Source organism: Callorhinus ursinus, unplaced genomic scaffold (genome assembly GCF_003265705.2).
Source record: "Callorhinus ursinus isolate GAN/ISIS: 27379988/994484 unplaced genomic scaffold, GSC_fseal_2.0 scaffold66, whole genome shotgun sequence".
Classification (NCBI taxonomy): domain Eukaryota; kingdom Metazoa; phylum Chordata; class Mammalia; order Carnivora; family Otariidae; genus Callorhinus; species Callorhinus ursinus.
In genome coordinates this window covers 6,775,439-6,792,836 of record NW_027397128.1, presented here as the reverse complement: position 1 = coordinate 6,792,836, position 17,398 = coordinate 6,775,439, and the positions used below count along the sequence as shown (strand labels likewise).

Below are 17,398 nucleotides of genomic sequence, written 5' to 3'. Positions count from 1 at the left end.
CATGATCCCAAGATCCTGGGATCAAGTCCCACATTGGGCTCCTTGTGCAGCGGAGAGCCTGTTTCTCCCTCTGCCCCTGCTGCTCCCCCTGCTTGTGCTCTCTCTCTCTCTGTATCTCCCTGACAAATAAATAAAGAAATAAAATCTTTTTTAAAAAAGGGGTGAATTTTATGGTATATGAATTTTATCCCAACAAAAGAGTACATACTGTATGATTACATTTACATAAGGTGCAGAAACAGGTTAAAAAAAGTCTATGCTGTTAGAAGTCAGGACAGAGGTTACTCTTGTTAGGAGTGGGGGAGTAGTAACTGGAAGGAAGCATGATGCGGATTTCTCCAGCACTGATAATGTTTTGTTTCTTGATGTGGAGCTGTTACATGTGTGTTCATTTTGTGAACATTTATTGAACTATTTATTAATTATAAACAATGAATTTCTACTTTTATTTTATTAGCAAATAACTTTAAACAATGATAGCTATGCTGTGGAAATTGTGGTAAAGCTGGTTTACTCTAACATGACAGAGAGCACTGTAAATTGATTTAAAAAAATTTCCTTTAGTGAAGCACTGTAACAAGTATCAAAGTTTATAAATATCTTCGACTCAATAATCACACTCCTGGGAATGAAGCCTAAGAAAGTAATTCTAGTAAATAGAGACATTGTGGGCTTTTTTTTTTTTTTTTTTGAATCATTGTGTTGATGAAGGTGTTTCGTAGAATAAAGGAAAGCTGGAAACAACCTGAGTAAATGTTTAAATGGTTAAATAAATAATGTTGCCATCGGTGGTATGGAATAATCTTTTAAAAGATTTATTTATTTATTTGAGAGAGAGTGCACATGCATGCAAGGGTGGGAGGAGCAGAGGGAGAAGGGGAGAGAGAATCTCAAGCTCCCTACAGAGCACAGAGCCTGAGGTGGGGCTTGATCTTACCAACCTGAGATCTTGACCTGAGCCAAAACCAAGAGTTGGATGCTCAACTGACTGAGCCACCCAGGTGCTACCTGGGTGCCCCAGTACTATGTAATATTATGCAACTACCAACAACAATAATTTTGAACAGAAGTACTAATTTGAAAAATTATTTGATCCTGAAAAAAGAGAGTGCAAAATTATATGATAATTGAATACAGACAAAGACCATAAGAGAACATGCAGAAACACAGATAGTTGGCTTGTTGGGAATTATGGGTGACTTTTTTGCAGTTTTCATTAATGTTAAATTGTTTTATAATAAAAACAAATAATAACTTTAGTGTTTGGGGGCATCCGGCTGGCTCAGTCAGGGAAGCATGTGACTCTCGATCTCAGGATGGTGAGTTTAAGCCCTATGTTGGGTGTAGAGCTTACTTAAAACAAAACAAACGTTTTTTTCACATGGCCATTGTACCACAAGAAAGAGATATTGAACTTGGAGGAAGTCCGTAATGATTGAGGACACCATGGAACTTCTGGAAAAATAAAAGCTGAGGAAGGAGATATGGTTGAATTCTACAAATTTGTGAAAGGGTTGGGTAGGTCAATGGGGATGGTTCACAAAATCTGGGAATGCTAGAATTGGAGGGCACCTCCTGATGCTTCTAAGTCATTGACCAAATTTTTATTGAATAATTGAGTACCTATTAAGTCCACTGTTCGACTAGAGTGTGAGTTTATGACCAAAGATGAGAATTACTATTTACAGATTGGGCAATAAATTTGTGGCACTCATTACTCCAAGAGGGAGCAGTCTATTACCCAATCTTATCTTCCACTGCTGCTTAACATTACACTTGGCTAAGCTCGTCTCTTCATGGGCCCCGGACTACTTCATGCCTCTTTGTAGGTCCAGAGCTCATCCACCCTTCATCCTTCGAGGCTTAGCTTAAGTTCCCTGCCAACCTCTTATTTTTTTTAAAGATTTTATTTATTGGGGTGCCTGGGTGGCTCAGTTGGTTAGGTGACTGCCTTCGGCTCAAGTCATGATCCCAGGATCCTGGGATCGAGCCCTGCATCGGGCTCCCCACTCAGCAGGAGGCCTGCTTCTCCCTCTCCCACTCCCCCTGCTTGTGTTCCCTCTCTCCCTGTGTCTCTCTCTCTCTGTCAATTAAATAAATAAATAAAATCTTTAAAAAAAAGATTTTATTTATTTATTTGAGAGAGAGAAATGGAGCAGGGGCAGGGGCATAGGGAGAGGGAGAAGCAGACTCCCCAATGAGCAGGGAGCAGGACATGGGGCTCTATACTGGGACTCCAGCATCATGATCTGAGCCAAAGGCAGACACTTAACCCAACTGAGCCGCCCAGGCACCACCCCCACCCCCCGCCAACCTCTTCTTAACCCCTTACAAACTAAGAGGTGTTCTTTATATATTCCAGTCTGTACTGATGGCCTGTTCCTCAATATTTAAAACACCACTTTGTCAATCTCATAATAGAATCAGGCAGCTAATGTAAGCAACCAAGTGATTATCATAAACACTAATATATTATTCTAAATATGTGTCAAGTTTTCATTGAACACTTCCCATGTGCCAGGCAGGAAGAGTTGATTTCATAATTTCACCTAAGCATCACGACAACCCTGTGAAATGTGTATATTATATCTAGAAACTGAGGCTCAGATATTTTAGATAATTTGCTCAAGGCCACAGTGGATGAACTGGGAATTTGACCTAGGTCTAACTCCAAAGACTGCACGCCCAACCACTATGTAACACTGTTTTAAAGAAATATATACTTATTTTAAAGAGAGAGCGATGAGGGGGAGATATAGAGGGGGAGGGAGAGGGACAAGCAGACTCTGCACTGACTGCGGAGCCCTATGCGGGGGCTGGATCCTAGGACCCTGAGATCATGACCTGAGCTGAAATCAAGAGGCAGTCAGTCGCTCAACCGACTGAGCCACCCAGGCGCCCCAGTGTATTACTGTTTTAATTGAATTGTGTGTGTTTTCGTCTTTCTCTAACTAGATATTTTTTAAGATTTTATTCTTTAAAGTAATCTCTACATCCAGTGTAGGCCTCAAACTCACAACCCAGGAATCAAGAGTCACATGCTCTACTGACTAAGCCAGCCAGGCGTCTACTCCCTAACTAGATTTTTAAGATTAGGAAGACAAGGGTTTTATTTTGTGTTTCCTTTGTAATCTCTTCATTGCTGTACGAGCTGCTATACACGGAGTCAGTGCTCAATAAATACTTATGGGACTCTAAAATGGAGCTGTAGCTAACAGGAAATACCAATTGCTTCTAAAAGGATTTAGATTTTAGTCAGATTCATGGGCGATATACTCATAATGGATGATTTAAAGGAAACAAGGATATCTGGGTCCATTTTATTTATTTATTTATTTATTTATTTATTATTTATTTATTTTAAACTTTGGTTCTTTTTTTAAGATTTTATTTGAAAGAGAGAGTGAGAGAGAGCATGAGAGGGGGAGGGTCAGAGGTAGAAGCAGACTACCCGCTGAGGAAGGAATCCGATGTGGGACTTGATCCTGGGACTCTGGGATCCATTTTTAATACCTTACACCTTTGGGTAATATATGCCCTTTAATATGCCCTTGGGTCCATTTTTAATACCTTAGATGTCTTTTTTTTTTAAAGATTTTATTTATTTATTTGACAGAGAGAGCGAAAGAGCACAAGCAGGGGGAGCAGCAGAGGGAGAGGGAGAAGCAGGCCCCTTTCCGAGCAGGGAGCCCGATGTGGGACTCGATCCCAGGACCCTGGGATCACGACCTGAGCCGAAGGCAGAGGCCCAACCGTCTGAGCCACCCAGGTGCCCAATACCTTAGATGTCTTGATGGAGGAGAAGCACACCTTCACAACCCTGTTGCTCCATTATGATTAAGAATTGACTGGGTTGGGGGCACCTGGGTGGGCTCAGTTGTTTAAGCGGCTGCCTTCTGCTCAGGTAATGGTCCCAGTGTCGTGGGATCCAGCCCCACCTAGAGCTCCCCGCTCAGCGGGGAGTCTGCTTCTCCCTTTGCCCCTCCCCCCTGCTCATGCTTTCTCTCGCCATCTCTCTCTCTCAAATAAATAAATAAAATATCGTAAAAAAAAAACTGATTGGTTGATGGGATTATGGGTTTGACACCCAGTGTGACCATTCTTGGATTCTTTAGCTCCTTTTCTGTTTCCCAGAAACTCCTAGCCTAAAAGGGCGGATCCCAGTGCTGGTGCTTCTCCCTGTTTGGTTTTGCTTGTTGTCACGCCTCCTCTTCTTGTGCGTTTATTTGTTTATTAGATTTTATTTATTTATTTATTTATTTATTTATTTATTTATTTGAGAGAGATTGAGAGAGGGGGGAGGAGCAGAGGGAGAGGGACAAGCAAACTCCATGCTGAGCACAAAGCCCCACGTGGGGCTCAATCCCAGGACCCCAAGAACAGGACCAGAGTGGAAACCAGAGTCTGGGGCTTAACTGACTGAGCCACCCAGGCGCCCCTCTCCTTGTGCATTTAAACGAGGCATGGTACCTATAGGAGGCGGGCATTGAAATCCAATAGGGCAGGTTTATCAGTAAGATGGTCAAGAAATGATTACGTTGTGGTGTCAGGCAAGTCATGCCTCCCAGCCTCAACTTACTCATCAGGAAAATGGGATTAAAACACACCGCCTCCTCCAAGAATTCAATTATCGTTACAGTTTCATATTTAATAGTTTAACTAGAAATATACTACGGAGAGACTGGGGCCTAAAAATCTAGATGGGATTAATTATCTGTGGTGGCTGAAATCATCTTCCATTCTCTTGCTGACTGCACTTGAAATACCCACAGTTGAGGGTGAGAGCCGAGGGATTGGAGTCAGATGGCTGTCCATAATCTGGTATGGTCCTTGGGAAAGATTTCAGGGGTTCGGGAACCTCGTGTAGAAAAGCAAGCTAAGGAAGACTGAGGGAGAGTGAGTTGGAGACTTCCTGTGCCGTTTCCTCCTCCACCTCTCTCCCCTCCCCCACTGCTGCCAATCACAGATTCTGACCATTAAGGCACAAAGGTAGAAAATCCCATGGGGTCTCCGGCCAAGAAGCCTCTCATTGTCGGGCTCTGACTATAAGCTCGGAGAATGGGAAAAGGCCACCCTCTCCCCCCCCACCCTGCTAGATTCTTGCTCCTTGCCACGCCGGGCTGGCTGTTGCAAGTGGGAAGCAATCTCAGGCTGCACGCAATCCTTTTTGCAAAGCCGAGGAAGGAGTGAGAGAGGGAGAGAGGGAGACTGTGTGTCTAGGTGGTGTAGGGAGGATTGGGGGTGGGATTCCATGACGTTACCGGCTCCGCCTCCCGGTATATATAAGGGGGCGCTTGGCGCGCAACGACCCCAAGCCGCAGCTTTGAAGCCTCAGCAGCGAAGTGGGTAGCCCCAACCCAACTCGGCTCAACTCAGCCTCACCCAACCCAGTCTGAGACTCTCCTCTCCCTGGGCTTGCAACAGCTCTCTGGTAAGCCTTGGGGACCGACACGTGTGTCGGAAGGGGACGGCGAGGGTCTGGGCATACCTAGGATTGTCTGGGAACCAGAGCGTGCAGTTGCATCAACGCGGCCGTGACCTGTTGCTGGGCGAGACCCCGGCCCCAGGAGCCAAGGCTCCCGTCTCCACCTCAGCCCCGGACCGTTTCTAGATGAATCCGGGAGCCGAGTTGGGGGGCATAGGGTGGAACCCCTCTCTGTTGCAAGCAATTTCGGGCTGCCCTGGGGCCCCTCTCGGGGTGCATCTCCAAATCGTTAGATGTCGAAGCCCCGCCCCACTGTTGATTCTTGCCGGTCAGCCTAGCAGGGCGGGAGGAAGTGGGAGAACATTCGCTTACTCCCCTGGGCGACAGTAGCACCATTGACGCGGTGTGGGCTGGGTGAGTAGGGATGGAATTGAGTCGGTCCTCACTTTGGATCTGCAGGGGGAGGTCGGTTCCCCCCCCCCGCCCCTCCCTCTGGGCAATCTAGGAACCTTGCCTATGAAGTAGCCTTTGGGGTAAGCACTGAAAAGGAACGTGGGTAGTGGATGTGAGAAGGGGCTTCTGCCCAGAGTTGTGGGCCGCTTCTGGGGTGAGTTCTGTTTAATTCCCAAGGAGCTACAGGCCGGGGAACGGACCCAGATGAGGTTCCACGGTTCCTGGGTTGGGGTCTAGGATAAACCTTAGTTTCCCCGTCAGAGAGAGAGAGAGAGAGAGAGATTGATGCTGACTGAGCGCACACGGGGTGCCCGGCTACTGTACCATAGGGGGCTTTCACATGTCTTTTCTGCATTTAGTCCTTCTACAGACCTGTGAGGTACTGTTACTCCTCCTTGTTAAGGAAGACACTGAGGTTAGAGGAAGACACTTGCCTTTGTCCCTTCAATATCCTCCCCCTCCCCCCATTGCTCCTTTGCTTGGTGGAGTGGGTATTGTCATGCACTCTTAGAGCTTAGGGATAATGAGCCCTATTGAAGGGCTTTTTGTCTTCGTTTTTCACCAGATCTTCGAATCCTCTGCAATTCCAGCTAGAATGCTGTGGCGGGCACTTCGCAGATTTGGTCAAAAGCTGGTACGCAGACGTGCGCTGGAGCCAGGCATGGCAGACAGTCGCCTTGCCAGATGCCTGAGCACCCTGGATTTAGTGGCCCTGGGTGTGGGCAGCACCTTGGGTGCAGGTGTGTATGTCCTGGCTGGTGAGGTGGCCAAAGATAAAGCGGGACCATCCATTGTGATCTGCTTTTTGGTGGCCGCTCTATCTTCTGTGTTGGCTGGACTGTGCTATGCGGAGTTCGGTGCCCGAGTTCCCCGTTCTGGGTCTGCGTATCTCTACAGCTATGTCACAGTGGGTGAGCTCTGGGCCTTCACCACTGGTTGGAACCTCATCCTCTCCTATGTTATAGGTGAGATGTCGGGGCAGGGAGGGAACTGTGCACAGCCAGCGAAGGGGCTTTGAGTCCGCAAGTCTGGGCGCGATGGTGAAGCGATAAATTCTGTAACATTCACAGGACTTCAGTACCCCTAAATGTGTGTGTGTTGGGGGGCTGGCTGGGAGGGTTGAAGGTGTGGAGAAATTGTTCATTTTCTTTTTTTTTTTTTTAAAGATTTTATTTATTTATTTGACAGAGAGAGACAGTGAGAGCAGGAACACAAGCAGGGGGAGTGGGAGAGGGAGAAGCAGGCTTCCCGCCGAGCAGGGAGCCCGATGTGGGACTCGATCCCAGGACCCTGGGATCATGACCTGAGCCGAAGGCAGACGCCTAACGACTGAGCCACCCAGGCGCCCGAAATTGTTCATTTTCTACTTACTCTCTGTCCTGGGGTCCTAAATGGACCGGTTTTGGTTTTTAAAAAGACTAGGGCCGCCTGGCTGGCTCAGTCGGTGGAGCATGCTGACTCCTGCTCTTTGGGTTGTGAGTTCAAGCCCCAGGTTGGGCGTAGAGCCTACTTAAAAAAAAAAAAAAGTAAGAATAGGTGAAAACAGCAGGGATTATTTGTGTGACTGGTGTCCGGGGAGGGAGGAGGGAGGAGGGGAGAAGGAAACTTGACCCCGTGTTTCTCCCTCTGCTCCCCCAGGTACAGCTAGTGTGGCCCGGGCCTGGAGCTCGGCGTTTGACAACCTGATTGGGAACCGCATCTCTCAGACCCTGCAGGGGAGCATCTCACTGCATGTTCCCCATGTCCTCGCAGAATATCCAGACTTCTTTGCTCTGGGCCTTGTGTTGTTGCTCACCGGTGAGGGAAGACACAGGGCTAACTGATGGGGGCAGGGCTAGGAGGGACCAAGCCTGAGAGGGGAGGTGATAATGGTGAGAAAGAAGAGAAGCTGGGCAGGAAAGGTGTGCACAGACAGAGGCGGGAAACAAAGCGAGGGCTGAGTCCTGACTGCTTCTTTCCCACAGGATTGCTGGCTCTGGGGGCTAGTGAGTCAGCCCTGGTTACCAAAGTGTTCACAGTGGTGAACCTTCTGGTTCTCGGTTTTGTCATCGTTTCTGGCTTCATTAAGGGGGACCTGCACAATTGGAAACTCACAGAAGAGGACTACAAACTGACCATGGCTGAACTCAATGACACCGATAGGTCAGGAGATTCACTCTCAGGAGCTGCAGAGCTGGGAGCATGATGGGGAGCCAAGGGGGATCCATGCTAAGGGCTTCGGGATTGGGTTGGGGAGGAGGAATGGGAGTTGAGGTCTCAAAGACCCGGCTGAGTGGTTTGGCGGTAGAGAAAAGGCCCAGAGGTGGCTGAACACACCTTTACCTTTTCCATCCCTTTCTTCCACTTTAGCTTGGGCCCTCTGGGCTCTGGAGGATTTGTGCCTTTCGGCTTCGAGGGGGTTCTCCGTGGAGCAGCTACCTGTTTCTATGCATTTGTTGGTTTCGACTGTATTGCTACCACTGGTAACACAGTCACTCTGGTTCTGGCGGGGGGGCTCTGGGGTACGCTGTATGCTCAGGTGGCATGCACATTGGCGGGGGGTGGGGGGCGGAGTAGAGGAGCCGGGCCTGCTTCCCTGATCAGAAACTTGTGCCCCTTCCTGCAGGTGAGGAAGCCCAGAATCCCCAGCGTTCCATCCCTGTGGGCATTGTGATTTCACTGTTCGTCTGCTTTTTGGCATATTTTGGTGTCTCTTCGGCACTTACGCTTATGATGCCTTACTACCAGCTTCAGCCCGAGAGTCCCCTGCCTGAGGCATTTCTCTATACTGGATGGGCCCCTGCCCGCTATGTTGTGGCTGTTGGATCTCTCTGTGCGCTTTCTACCAGGTCAGTGGCCGAACGTTTTTTCTCCTCTGCTGTCGGGGTCTTCGGCTTTAGTGTTCAGTGCTTGGTGAATACCCCCTTAAAAGGGCTGGGAGGAGAAGGCTGTGTGGGGACGGAGACTGCAGTGAAGTCATGCCACTGCCGCCATTCGTTTCTCTAGCCTCTTGGGCTCTATGTTCCCCATGCCTCGGGTGATCTATGCGATGGCAGAGGACGGTCTCCTGTTCCGGGTCCTTGCCAGGGTCCACACGGGCACACACACCCCCATCGTGGCCACTGTGGTCTCTGGCATTATTGCAGGTAAAAAACAACACCCCCCCCCCCCGCCACGTCTTTTCCTTTCCCTGAGTTGTTTCACCGATTCCCTTAACTTTGCTCTTCCCTTCCCTCATTTCTTGTTTTCTGCCCATCAATTTCAGCGTTCATGGCATTCCTCTTTGAACTCACCGATCTGGTGGACCTCATGTCAATTGGGACCCTACTTGCTTACTCTCTGGTGGCTATTTGTGTTCTCATCCTCAGGTGAGACTCCCTCTGTAAACTAGGATTGGGTTTTTTTTTTTATTCTTGGGTGAGGAAGGACGGGGATTTCTCCTCCCTTCTTCCTTCACCTGCCTTAATCCTGACTCCTGGAGGAACATGGAGAGCCCACCCCGCCAAAAAAAAAAAAAAAGCTTGTAGAGAGCTTAAGCTGCTTGGAGAAGATGCTGAAGTGGCTAGGGGTGGTTCTTAATCCTGCCTTCTTACTCTTGCCCCAGGTATCAGCCTGAGCTGAAGAATGAGGAGGATGAGGTAGAGCTGCAGGAGGAGATCGCCGAAGCAGAGAAGCTGAGCCTACAGGGACTCTTCTGTCCACTCAACTCCGTCCCCACTCCACTGTCTGGCCGAGTTGTCTATGTGTGTTCCTCACTGGTTGGTGAGCAATGGAATTTTTCTCTAGGGTGGTGGTTTTGAGGTCAGCATGACCGGGGTCTGTGTGTGTGTGTGTGTGTGTGTGTGTGTGTGTGTGTGTGTGTGGCATTTGGTGGCTGAGGATGAACTAGAGAGAGCATGACCTTCCTTGGAATGGGGTGCCTGATGTCTTCACATGCTGGTCTCAAGAGTTGGTTTTGATGTTTCTCAACTTGACCCTTGAAGCTCTGCTGCTCACTCTTCTTTGCCTGGTGTTGGCCCAGTGGCCCATCCCACTGCTTTCCGGAGACCCAGTGTGGACTGCAGTGGTTGTGCTGCTCCTGATGCTCATTACTGGGATCACTGGGGTCATCTGGAGACAGCCACAGAGTTCCACTCCCCTGCACTTTAAGGTAAATTACCTCTCTCTTTCCACCTACCCACCCATCTCAGAAGAATGGGCTCCAGATGCCTTGTGGTCTAATAAGGTTCATAAATAGTCTTTAATTGGACAAGGAAGGAAAGATACAGGAGATACTTAGGCCAAAGACTTCTCTCCCCCTCCATAGTTACATTCCAGTTCTGTTTCCCCCAACTGTGTATGCTTGGAGTCCTGTCCTATATGAGGCACATTCAATGTGTGGGCATTGAAATACACAAGATGAGTAGGAGTTGGACCCTTCCTTTCCTGGCCTCAGTAGGTTAGGGATCTCCTTCTAGGTCACCTCATGGTATATACAAAGAAGGTTTTGCTTTGTTCCCAGGTACCTGCTTTGCCTCTCCTCCCACTAATGAGCATCTTTGTGAATGTTTACCTTATGATGCAGATGACAGCGGGCACCTGGGCCCGATTTGGGGTCTGGATGCTGATTGGTAGGTATCCACTTGGGAAGAGTAGTCCTCTCAGGTGTCCTACCCCAGTTCTTTTTCCTCTTGGTCTCATGTAGGGAGACCTATGAAGCCTTTACAGGTGACTATTTCCCTACCTCACAGCTACCTTTCCCCACTAGGGTTTGCTATCTACTTCGGCTATGGGATCCAGCACAGCCTGGAAGAGGTTAAGAATGACCAAGCCCCACTCAAGTCTAGGGCCAAAACTGTAGACCTTGATCTCAGCAGTGCCTGTGCACATTCGATTTGACATCATCACACCTGAATGCTGTCTGGTCCCCCCGCACAGTAATGGAGAGTATCCTTGAGCACACTGGGAAGCCAGGGCTCCCACGGGATGTTGGTGGGGGACCACTAATAGATCTCTGTATTTATTGTGGAGTGAAGGATGTGTCTTCGCTGTTTTTCATCTTTTTATTTTTTATTTTTGGTGGTCTCCTTTTCAATTTGTCTGTAGCTGCTTACTGGCTTTTACAAAATTATTATTAAAAAGACAGTAGAAAAAGAAACCATGTCTTGTTCTTTGCTTGCTAGAGGTGATGTGGGGCCTGACTTGCAGTGTGGAGAGCTTCAGATACGTGTCCTGTGTTTGCTCCTGTCGCCGCAAGTCTCTTTTGTGCCTGTGTGTGTTCCTTGTTGGCTCAGGGTTTGAGGAGGGTGGCGTGGCCACTTGTCAAGTCTAGTCACACTGAAAGGAATGATCTTGAGATAGGTTTCCCTCTTGCTATACTAAAGGTTAGCTTCTGAATAAGTAGGACAGCAGTACTTGTCTTTGGGATTTGGGGGTGGACTCTGATCTCAACACTGGCATTGGTCAGGATCTACACTGAGACCATTGTCTTGTGTTCCACCCCTTCCAGTTGGACTAGACCCAGACTCTTGTGACTGCCTGGGTAACAGAAATTTTGGCTAGGGTATTTGGCACAGCTGGGAGGAGGGGTGGACAATAATGGGGTTTGGTAAAGGACTGTATATTATATATAGATACTGATGGCTGTAGAAGTAGTAAGGCAACAGAGGTCAAAGCTTTGCTCAGACCAAGAACTATTCATTCGTCCATTTTTTCAACACACCTATGTGGAGCTCCTATTAAAATCAAAATGCTAGGCCCCATGCCGGGCCCTAGGGATACAAATATGAATAAAACCTCTAGTCCCTGCCCTCAAGGAACTCACAATCTAGAGGGGGAGACAAGCAGGTACACGCGAAACAATGTGACTTAATACCAGGGCAGGGGTAAGTGCTGATTGCTACGGAAACACAAAGGAGGACATGCTTGATCTGGGGGTCTTGAATAGGTGTTCCTGAGGTGGACTGAGGGGAGGACTTGTTTTTCAGTGAATAGTGTGCACAAAGCCACAGAGTGTGAAAAACCATATTGTATTTGGAGGTATGTCCTGTAGTTTAGTGTGGTTGGAGGGTAGCCTATGTGGGGTTGTGAAATACAACAGAGACCATATGAACCACACGAATGGCTTTGAATATGCTACCAAGGAATTCAGATGTTATCTTTATAAATGGTGCGAGTTGTGTTGCGGGGGGGCAAGTAGTGAAGGATTCTAAGGAAGGAACATGGTTGGATTTGTTAGCCTGGCAGCAAGGAGGGTGCTTCAGAAAAGGCTGGGGGAAGCTAGAGCAGTGAGATAATAGTCACCATTTAACCATTGTGTGAGATTGCTGCTAGTAATTAGTTCGGAGGCCATTGCGGTCATTTGGGTGAAATATTTCAGGGTTCTTGGTCAGTTGGATGTAGGAGGTAAGAAGTGGATGGCTTAGATCATGAAATTTGATTGGATGATCAGATTAGTAGCCAAGATGGCAAAAGAGGAGTAGCATGTTGGGGGAAAAGATGAATTCAGATCCAGATATGCTAATTGATAAACATACATGAATTTAGCTTCATACAGGTAAAGATAGGTAATCAACAACTGGAACTTGAAGCGAGGCTAGAAGTCCAGGCTAGGGTTAAAGATTTGGGGGCCACCAATTCAGAGCACACATGTGTATGTGAAGCAAATTTTGGGGGGCTCTTGGCTGGCTCGTTGGTAGAGCATGCGAGTCTTGATCTTGGGGTTGTGATTTCGAGCCCCACATTGGGCTTAGGGATTACTTAAAAAAAAAGCTCTAGTATAAATTATATAATTTTCTTTATATACAAAGAGCTCTTACAAATCGGTAAGATGGATAACGTGATAAATGAATAAAGGATGTAAACAGTTTTCAGAAAAAATAGTAACACCAACAAATATTGATACTCAACCTCACTCATTAAAGAAATGCAAATCCAAACAACGAGATCTCAGTTCTTACCTTAGAGACCAGCAAAACAATTTTTAAGATTTTAGTTTTAAATAATGTCTGCACCCAATGTGAGCCTTGAACCCGCAACCCTGAGATTAAGAGTTGAGTACTCTATCGATTGAGCCGGCCAGGTGCCACTGTGCCGCCTCCCCCCCCCCCCCCCCCCCCGCCGTAAAACAAAGTTCAATGACTAGGGTTGGCAAAAGTGAGGGGAAATAGACAATCTTCTGCATGATGGGGATTTACATTGTAACTTTTGTGGAGAGTAATTTGATAATATAAGAATTAAAAACATTCCTTTTGATCTGATAATTCCACTTACAGGAATTTTAAAAAATTACACTTATATAAGGATATTTACTGTGACATTTTAATACAATAAAACTTGGAAGCTACCTGGTGTGCATCAGCCCGGAACTAGTTAAGTTACAATACATTAATTTGGTGGAATATTTATAGAGCCAGTAAAAAAATGAGATAGAATTATATGTGCCAAGAGGTGATATGGAAAGCTCTCCAAGATACACTATTAAGTAGGAACAAAACAAAATGGAACAAAAACCCCAAGGTGCAGAACATTTGTGTGAAAGAACAAAGGAGAATATGTACATAATTTTTTTTTCTGGAAAAATATACAGGAAACTTAACCTCTGGTTTTTCTTCTGTACTTTTTCAGTTTTCCTAACCAGATACAAACATTACTTTTTTTTTTTTTAAGATTTTATTTATTTATTTGACAGAGACAGCGAGAGAGGGAACACAAGCAGGGGGAGTGGGAGAGGGAGAAGCAGGCCCCCCCGCTGAGCAGGGAGCCTGATGCAGGGCTCAATCCCAGGACCCTGGGATCATGACCTGAGCCGAAGGCAGACGCTTAACGACTGAGCCACCCAGGGACCCCCAACATTACTTTTTTCATTCCTTTTATAATCATCATAACAGTAAAAGATTGGGGAAACTCTAAGGGATGAAGGGGAAAGATTCAGCACAAGAGATGAAGAAGGAATGACTAAAGAGACAGGACAGTGTTGTGAAAATCCAGGGAGGAAAGAACTTTTCAGGAAAAGTCAACAATGCCAAATGCAGCCTTAGAGAGCCAAGTTCAGTAAGATAAAGACCGAAGAGGGTTCACTGGTTTTGTTAGTTAGTAGGTAATTGATCATTTCAAGAGTAGTTTGGCCAGGGGTGGGAGTGGGGGCCATATTGCAGTGGGTTGAGTAAATGGAGGGTGAGGAAGCAGATACAGCGTTTCAAACCAACCACCAAAGGGAGTTGAGAGGTTTTTGGCTATTGGATTTTTATGCTTAACGAAGATGGTCAGTGGAGAAAGTGAATACATTTTGGTACTACTGTTTAAATAAATCATTTATGAAGGATGGACTAGCTCTCTGATTTGGTTTTCTAGTCTTTTTTTATTCAGTGCAATGTTTCCCCGACTTCAGACCTTCAGGAATTTTTCTCTATTTGTGTAATTCCTGTAATGTTAAAAAAAAACCCCTCATTTTTTAAAGCTTAAATACACTTATTATTTTTAAAGATTTTATTTATTTATTTGAGAGGGGGGAGAGAGCCTGCCTGCAAGCTTGAGTGGGGGGAGAGGCAGAGAGAGAGGGAGAAGCAGGCTCCCCACTGAGCAGAGAGCCCGACATGGGGCTTGATCCCAGGACCCTGGGATCATGACCTGAGCTGAAGGCAGATGCTTAACTGAGCCACCCAGGCGCCCCTATTTATAAAGTTTGATTGAAGTAATCTCTATCCCCAACCTGGGGCTCAAACTCATGACCCCAAAGTCAAGAGTTGCACGCTTTTCCAACTTAGCCAGCCAGGTGCTAAAGTTACCCTAAAAGGAAAACATTTTACCACTATCATACATGGAAAACAAAGTATTTCCCTAATACACATTAAAATAAATATCTATTAAAAAATGTTTGGCTGTGTACCAAAAAATCCTTAAATGTCATTTAGCTTCCCATGGTTTCAGCCCCTCCCCCCCCCAACAAGTCAACCATGGTCTGGAAGCAAATGGTCCTGATGTATAGTCAGAAGGTCAATGGTAGCTTGATGCTGCATCACACAGTGCCTATGTCATTCACCTCACTTCATCTTATGTAGGCATTTTATCATCTTGCATCATCAAAGAAGGGTGAGTACAGTACAAGATCTTTTTGAGAGAGGCCACATTCACATATATTGTTACAATTTTTCTATTTCGTTATTGTTGTTAATCTTTTATTGTGCCTAATTTATAAATAAACTTTATCATAGGTATGTATGTATGTATAGGAAAAAACAGTATATATAGTGTTTAGTACTATGTGTGGTTTCAGGCATTTACTGGGGGTCTTGGAACATATCCTCTGTGGATAAGAGAGGGGACTATTATATACTGCACTTCAGAAACAACTTAGGCAGTTAGTGAGTAATCTCTTTAGGATGCTAAGCTTGAAGATGGAGTAGAAAATTGCTTTAGGCATGGCCTAATCTTTTTTTTTTTTAAAGATTTTATTTATTTGACAGAGACACAGCGAGAGAGGGAACACAAGCTGGGGGAGTGGGAGAGGGAGAAGCAGGCTTCCCGCTGAGCAGGGAGCCCGATGCGGGGCTCGATCCCAGGACCCTGGGATCATGACCTGAGCCGAAGGCAGACGCCTAACGACTGAGCCACCCAGGCACCCCAGGCATGGTCTAATCTTAATCTCCTCAAGGAGTCAGGGATAAAATTGGCTCAATTATGTATGGAGACATGAAGTTGGAAATAATAAGTGTCCTCCTAATAAGTGTCCTAAGAGAGGTATGCATGAAATACCATGAGAACTCATATTAGGGAGTTCTGGGAAGTCTTCATGGAGGTTGAGGCTCTTAACCTGGGGCATAAAGGATCGGTAAAATCTGTAATTTCAGAAACTGGGGTAGAGCATTTCAGGAGGAGGGAACCTTGTGCATAAAGACAAGAAGTTGAAAAAGTTTATAGTTTCATTTGCCTGCAGCCTAGGATTTTGAAGAGATGAAGTGGAAAAATAAGGCAGGAAAGGTAGATTCCAGTCAGACTCTTGAAGGCCATTAAATTTCAGGGCTTACAATCGAAGGGTAAGGAGGTGTGTGGATTCGGTTCAATGAATTACACCTCAGCAACCCAGTCACATGGTTATACTCTAGATCTTGCCCGAATGTACATCTCTGAAATCACTAATTCAAACATCAAGTTCTCTGTCCCCGACTTCCCAAACTTCCCCAGCTTACTTGCTCAAGTAACCACACCACAATAATTTCTTTGACCTCATGAATCCCCTAATTCATTCTCCCCTCCCACATACACTTTCTCTTTATCGGTTTCTGCCAATCTTTGCTTGCTCCCTTTCCCACTTAAATTCCTGAATTTATTATCATTATGACTCTTGCAAATACCTTCACCTCCCTAGGCAGTACTCCAGAGTACTACACCCCACCCCCAGAGGAATCCAAACGTCGCACCTGTGCAGTTCAGGATTTTTAGAGGCAATCCTAAACCTGGGCAGCTTAATGATCATCAGCCTTCACTAGGTCCTCAACACTACACCTAGGAAACTTTTTCCTCTCCGATTCCCGTCTCTATAACAAACCTTTCTTACCTTATTCACATTCTTCAAATCTCTCCCTCCTACTCTCAGCTGTTGACTTTGCCTTATACTTTATTGAGAAAATACATGCCCATCAGATAAAAACGCCCTCATCTTCCTCTGGATTTTTTTTTTTTTAATGAAAATAGCTTCGGGGCGCGTGGGTGGCTCAGTCATTAAGCGTCTGCTTTCGGCTCAGGTCGTGATCCCAGGGTCCTGGGATCCAGCCCCGCGTCGGGCTCCTTGCCTCACGGGAAGCCTGCTTCTCCCTCTCCCACTCCCCCTGCTTGTGTTCCCTCTCTCGCTGTGTTTGTCTCTGTCAGATAAATAAATAAAAATCTTTAAAAAAAAAATAAAATAGCTTCTTGGGGCACCTGGCTGGCTCAGTTGGTAGAACATGGGACTTTCGATCTTGGGGTCCTGAGTTCGAGTTCCACATCGGGTATAGAGATTACTTAAAAAAACAAACAAAATGACTCAAAAGATTATTTAAAAAAAATGTTAAAAGGGGTTCCTGAGCTCGCTTCGGCAGCACATATACTAATATTGGAAAGATACCGAGAAGATTAGCATGGCCCCTGCACAAGGATGACACGCAAATTCGTGAAGCAGTCCATATTTTTTTTTATTCCTAATGAAAAGCTTGTTTTTAAGTTTGCATTCGAATATTAAGAAATAAATCCACCCATGTTATCAAAAAAAGGGGGGGTTCCTGGGAGGTTCAGTCTGTTAGGCATCTGCCTTTGGCTCAGGACATGATCTCAGGGTCCTGGGATGGAGCCCCACCTCGGGCTCCACGCTCGTTGGGGAGTCTGCTTCTCCCTCTCCCTCTGCCCCTCCCTATCTCTCTCTGTCTCAAATAAATAAATAAAATCTTTTAAAAAATGTTAAAATAGCTTCTCTTTTCCCCCAATGATGAAAATATATGTTCATTGTTGGAAATCGAAAAACTAAAATATAAAGAAAGTAAAGATTCTCCCAGATCCCACCACTCAAAAGATAAACATTGTTAACATTTT

The 17,398-nt window shown here is 46.1% G+C and overlaps 1 protein-coding gene and 1 non-coding gene across 4 annotated transcripts; both read left to right on the top strand.

Moving 5' to 3' along the window:
* Nucleotides 1-5,185: 5,185 nt before the first annotated feature.
* On the top strand, nt 5,186-10,976 carry SLC7A3 (solute carrier family 7 member 3). 3 transcript variants are annotated; one of them, XM_073885806.1, is made up of 12 exons: nt 5,186-5,431; nt 6,444-6,618; nt 7,517-7,675; nt 7,843-8,020; nt 8,228-8,340; nt 8,484-8,706; nt 8,864-9,003; nt 9,123-9,225; nt 9,462-9,619; nt 9,841-10,007; nt 10,359-10,467; nt 10,605-10,976. In XM_073885806.1, the coding sequence occupies exons 2-12, from the start codon at nt 6,474-6,476 to the stop codon at nt 10,733-10,735; spliced, it is 1,626 nt and encodes a 541-aa protein (XP_073741907.1). In that variant the 5' UTR covers nt 5,186-5,431; nt 6,444-6,473; the 3' UTR covers nt 10,736-10,976. The 3 variants fall into 3 exon arrangements, with proteins under 3 accessions (XP_073741907.1, XP_025743944.1, XP_073741906.1); XM_025888159.2 differs by having other exon boundaries at nt 6,444-6,843; XM_073885805.1 differs by lacking the exon at nt 5,186-5,431 and adding an exon at nt 5,787-5,839 and having other exon boundaries at nt 6,444-6,843.
* Nucleotides 10,977-16,895: 5,919 nt separating this feature from the next.
* LOC112806778 (U6 spliceosomal RNA) lies at nt 16,896-17,002 on the top strand. Its single transcript, XR_003203946.1, has one exon. It is a non-coding gene; the product is annotated as a U6 spliceosomal RNA (small nuclear RNA).
* The last annotated feature ends 396 nt before the right edge of the window (nt 17,003-17,398 follow it).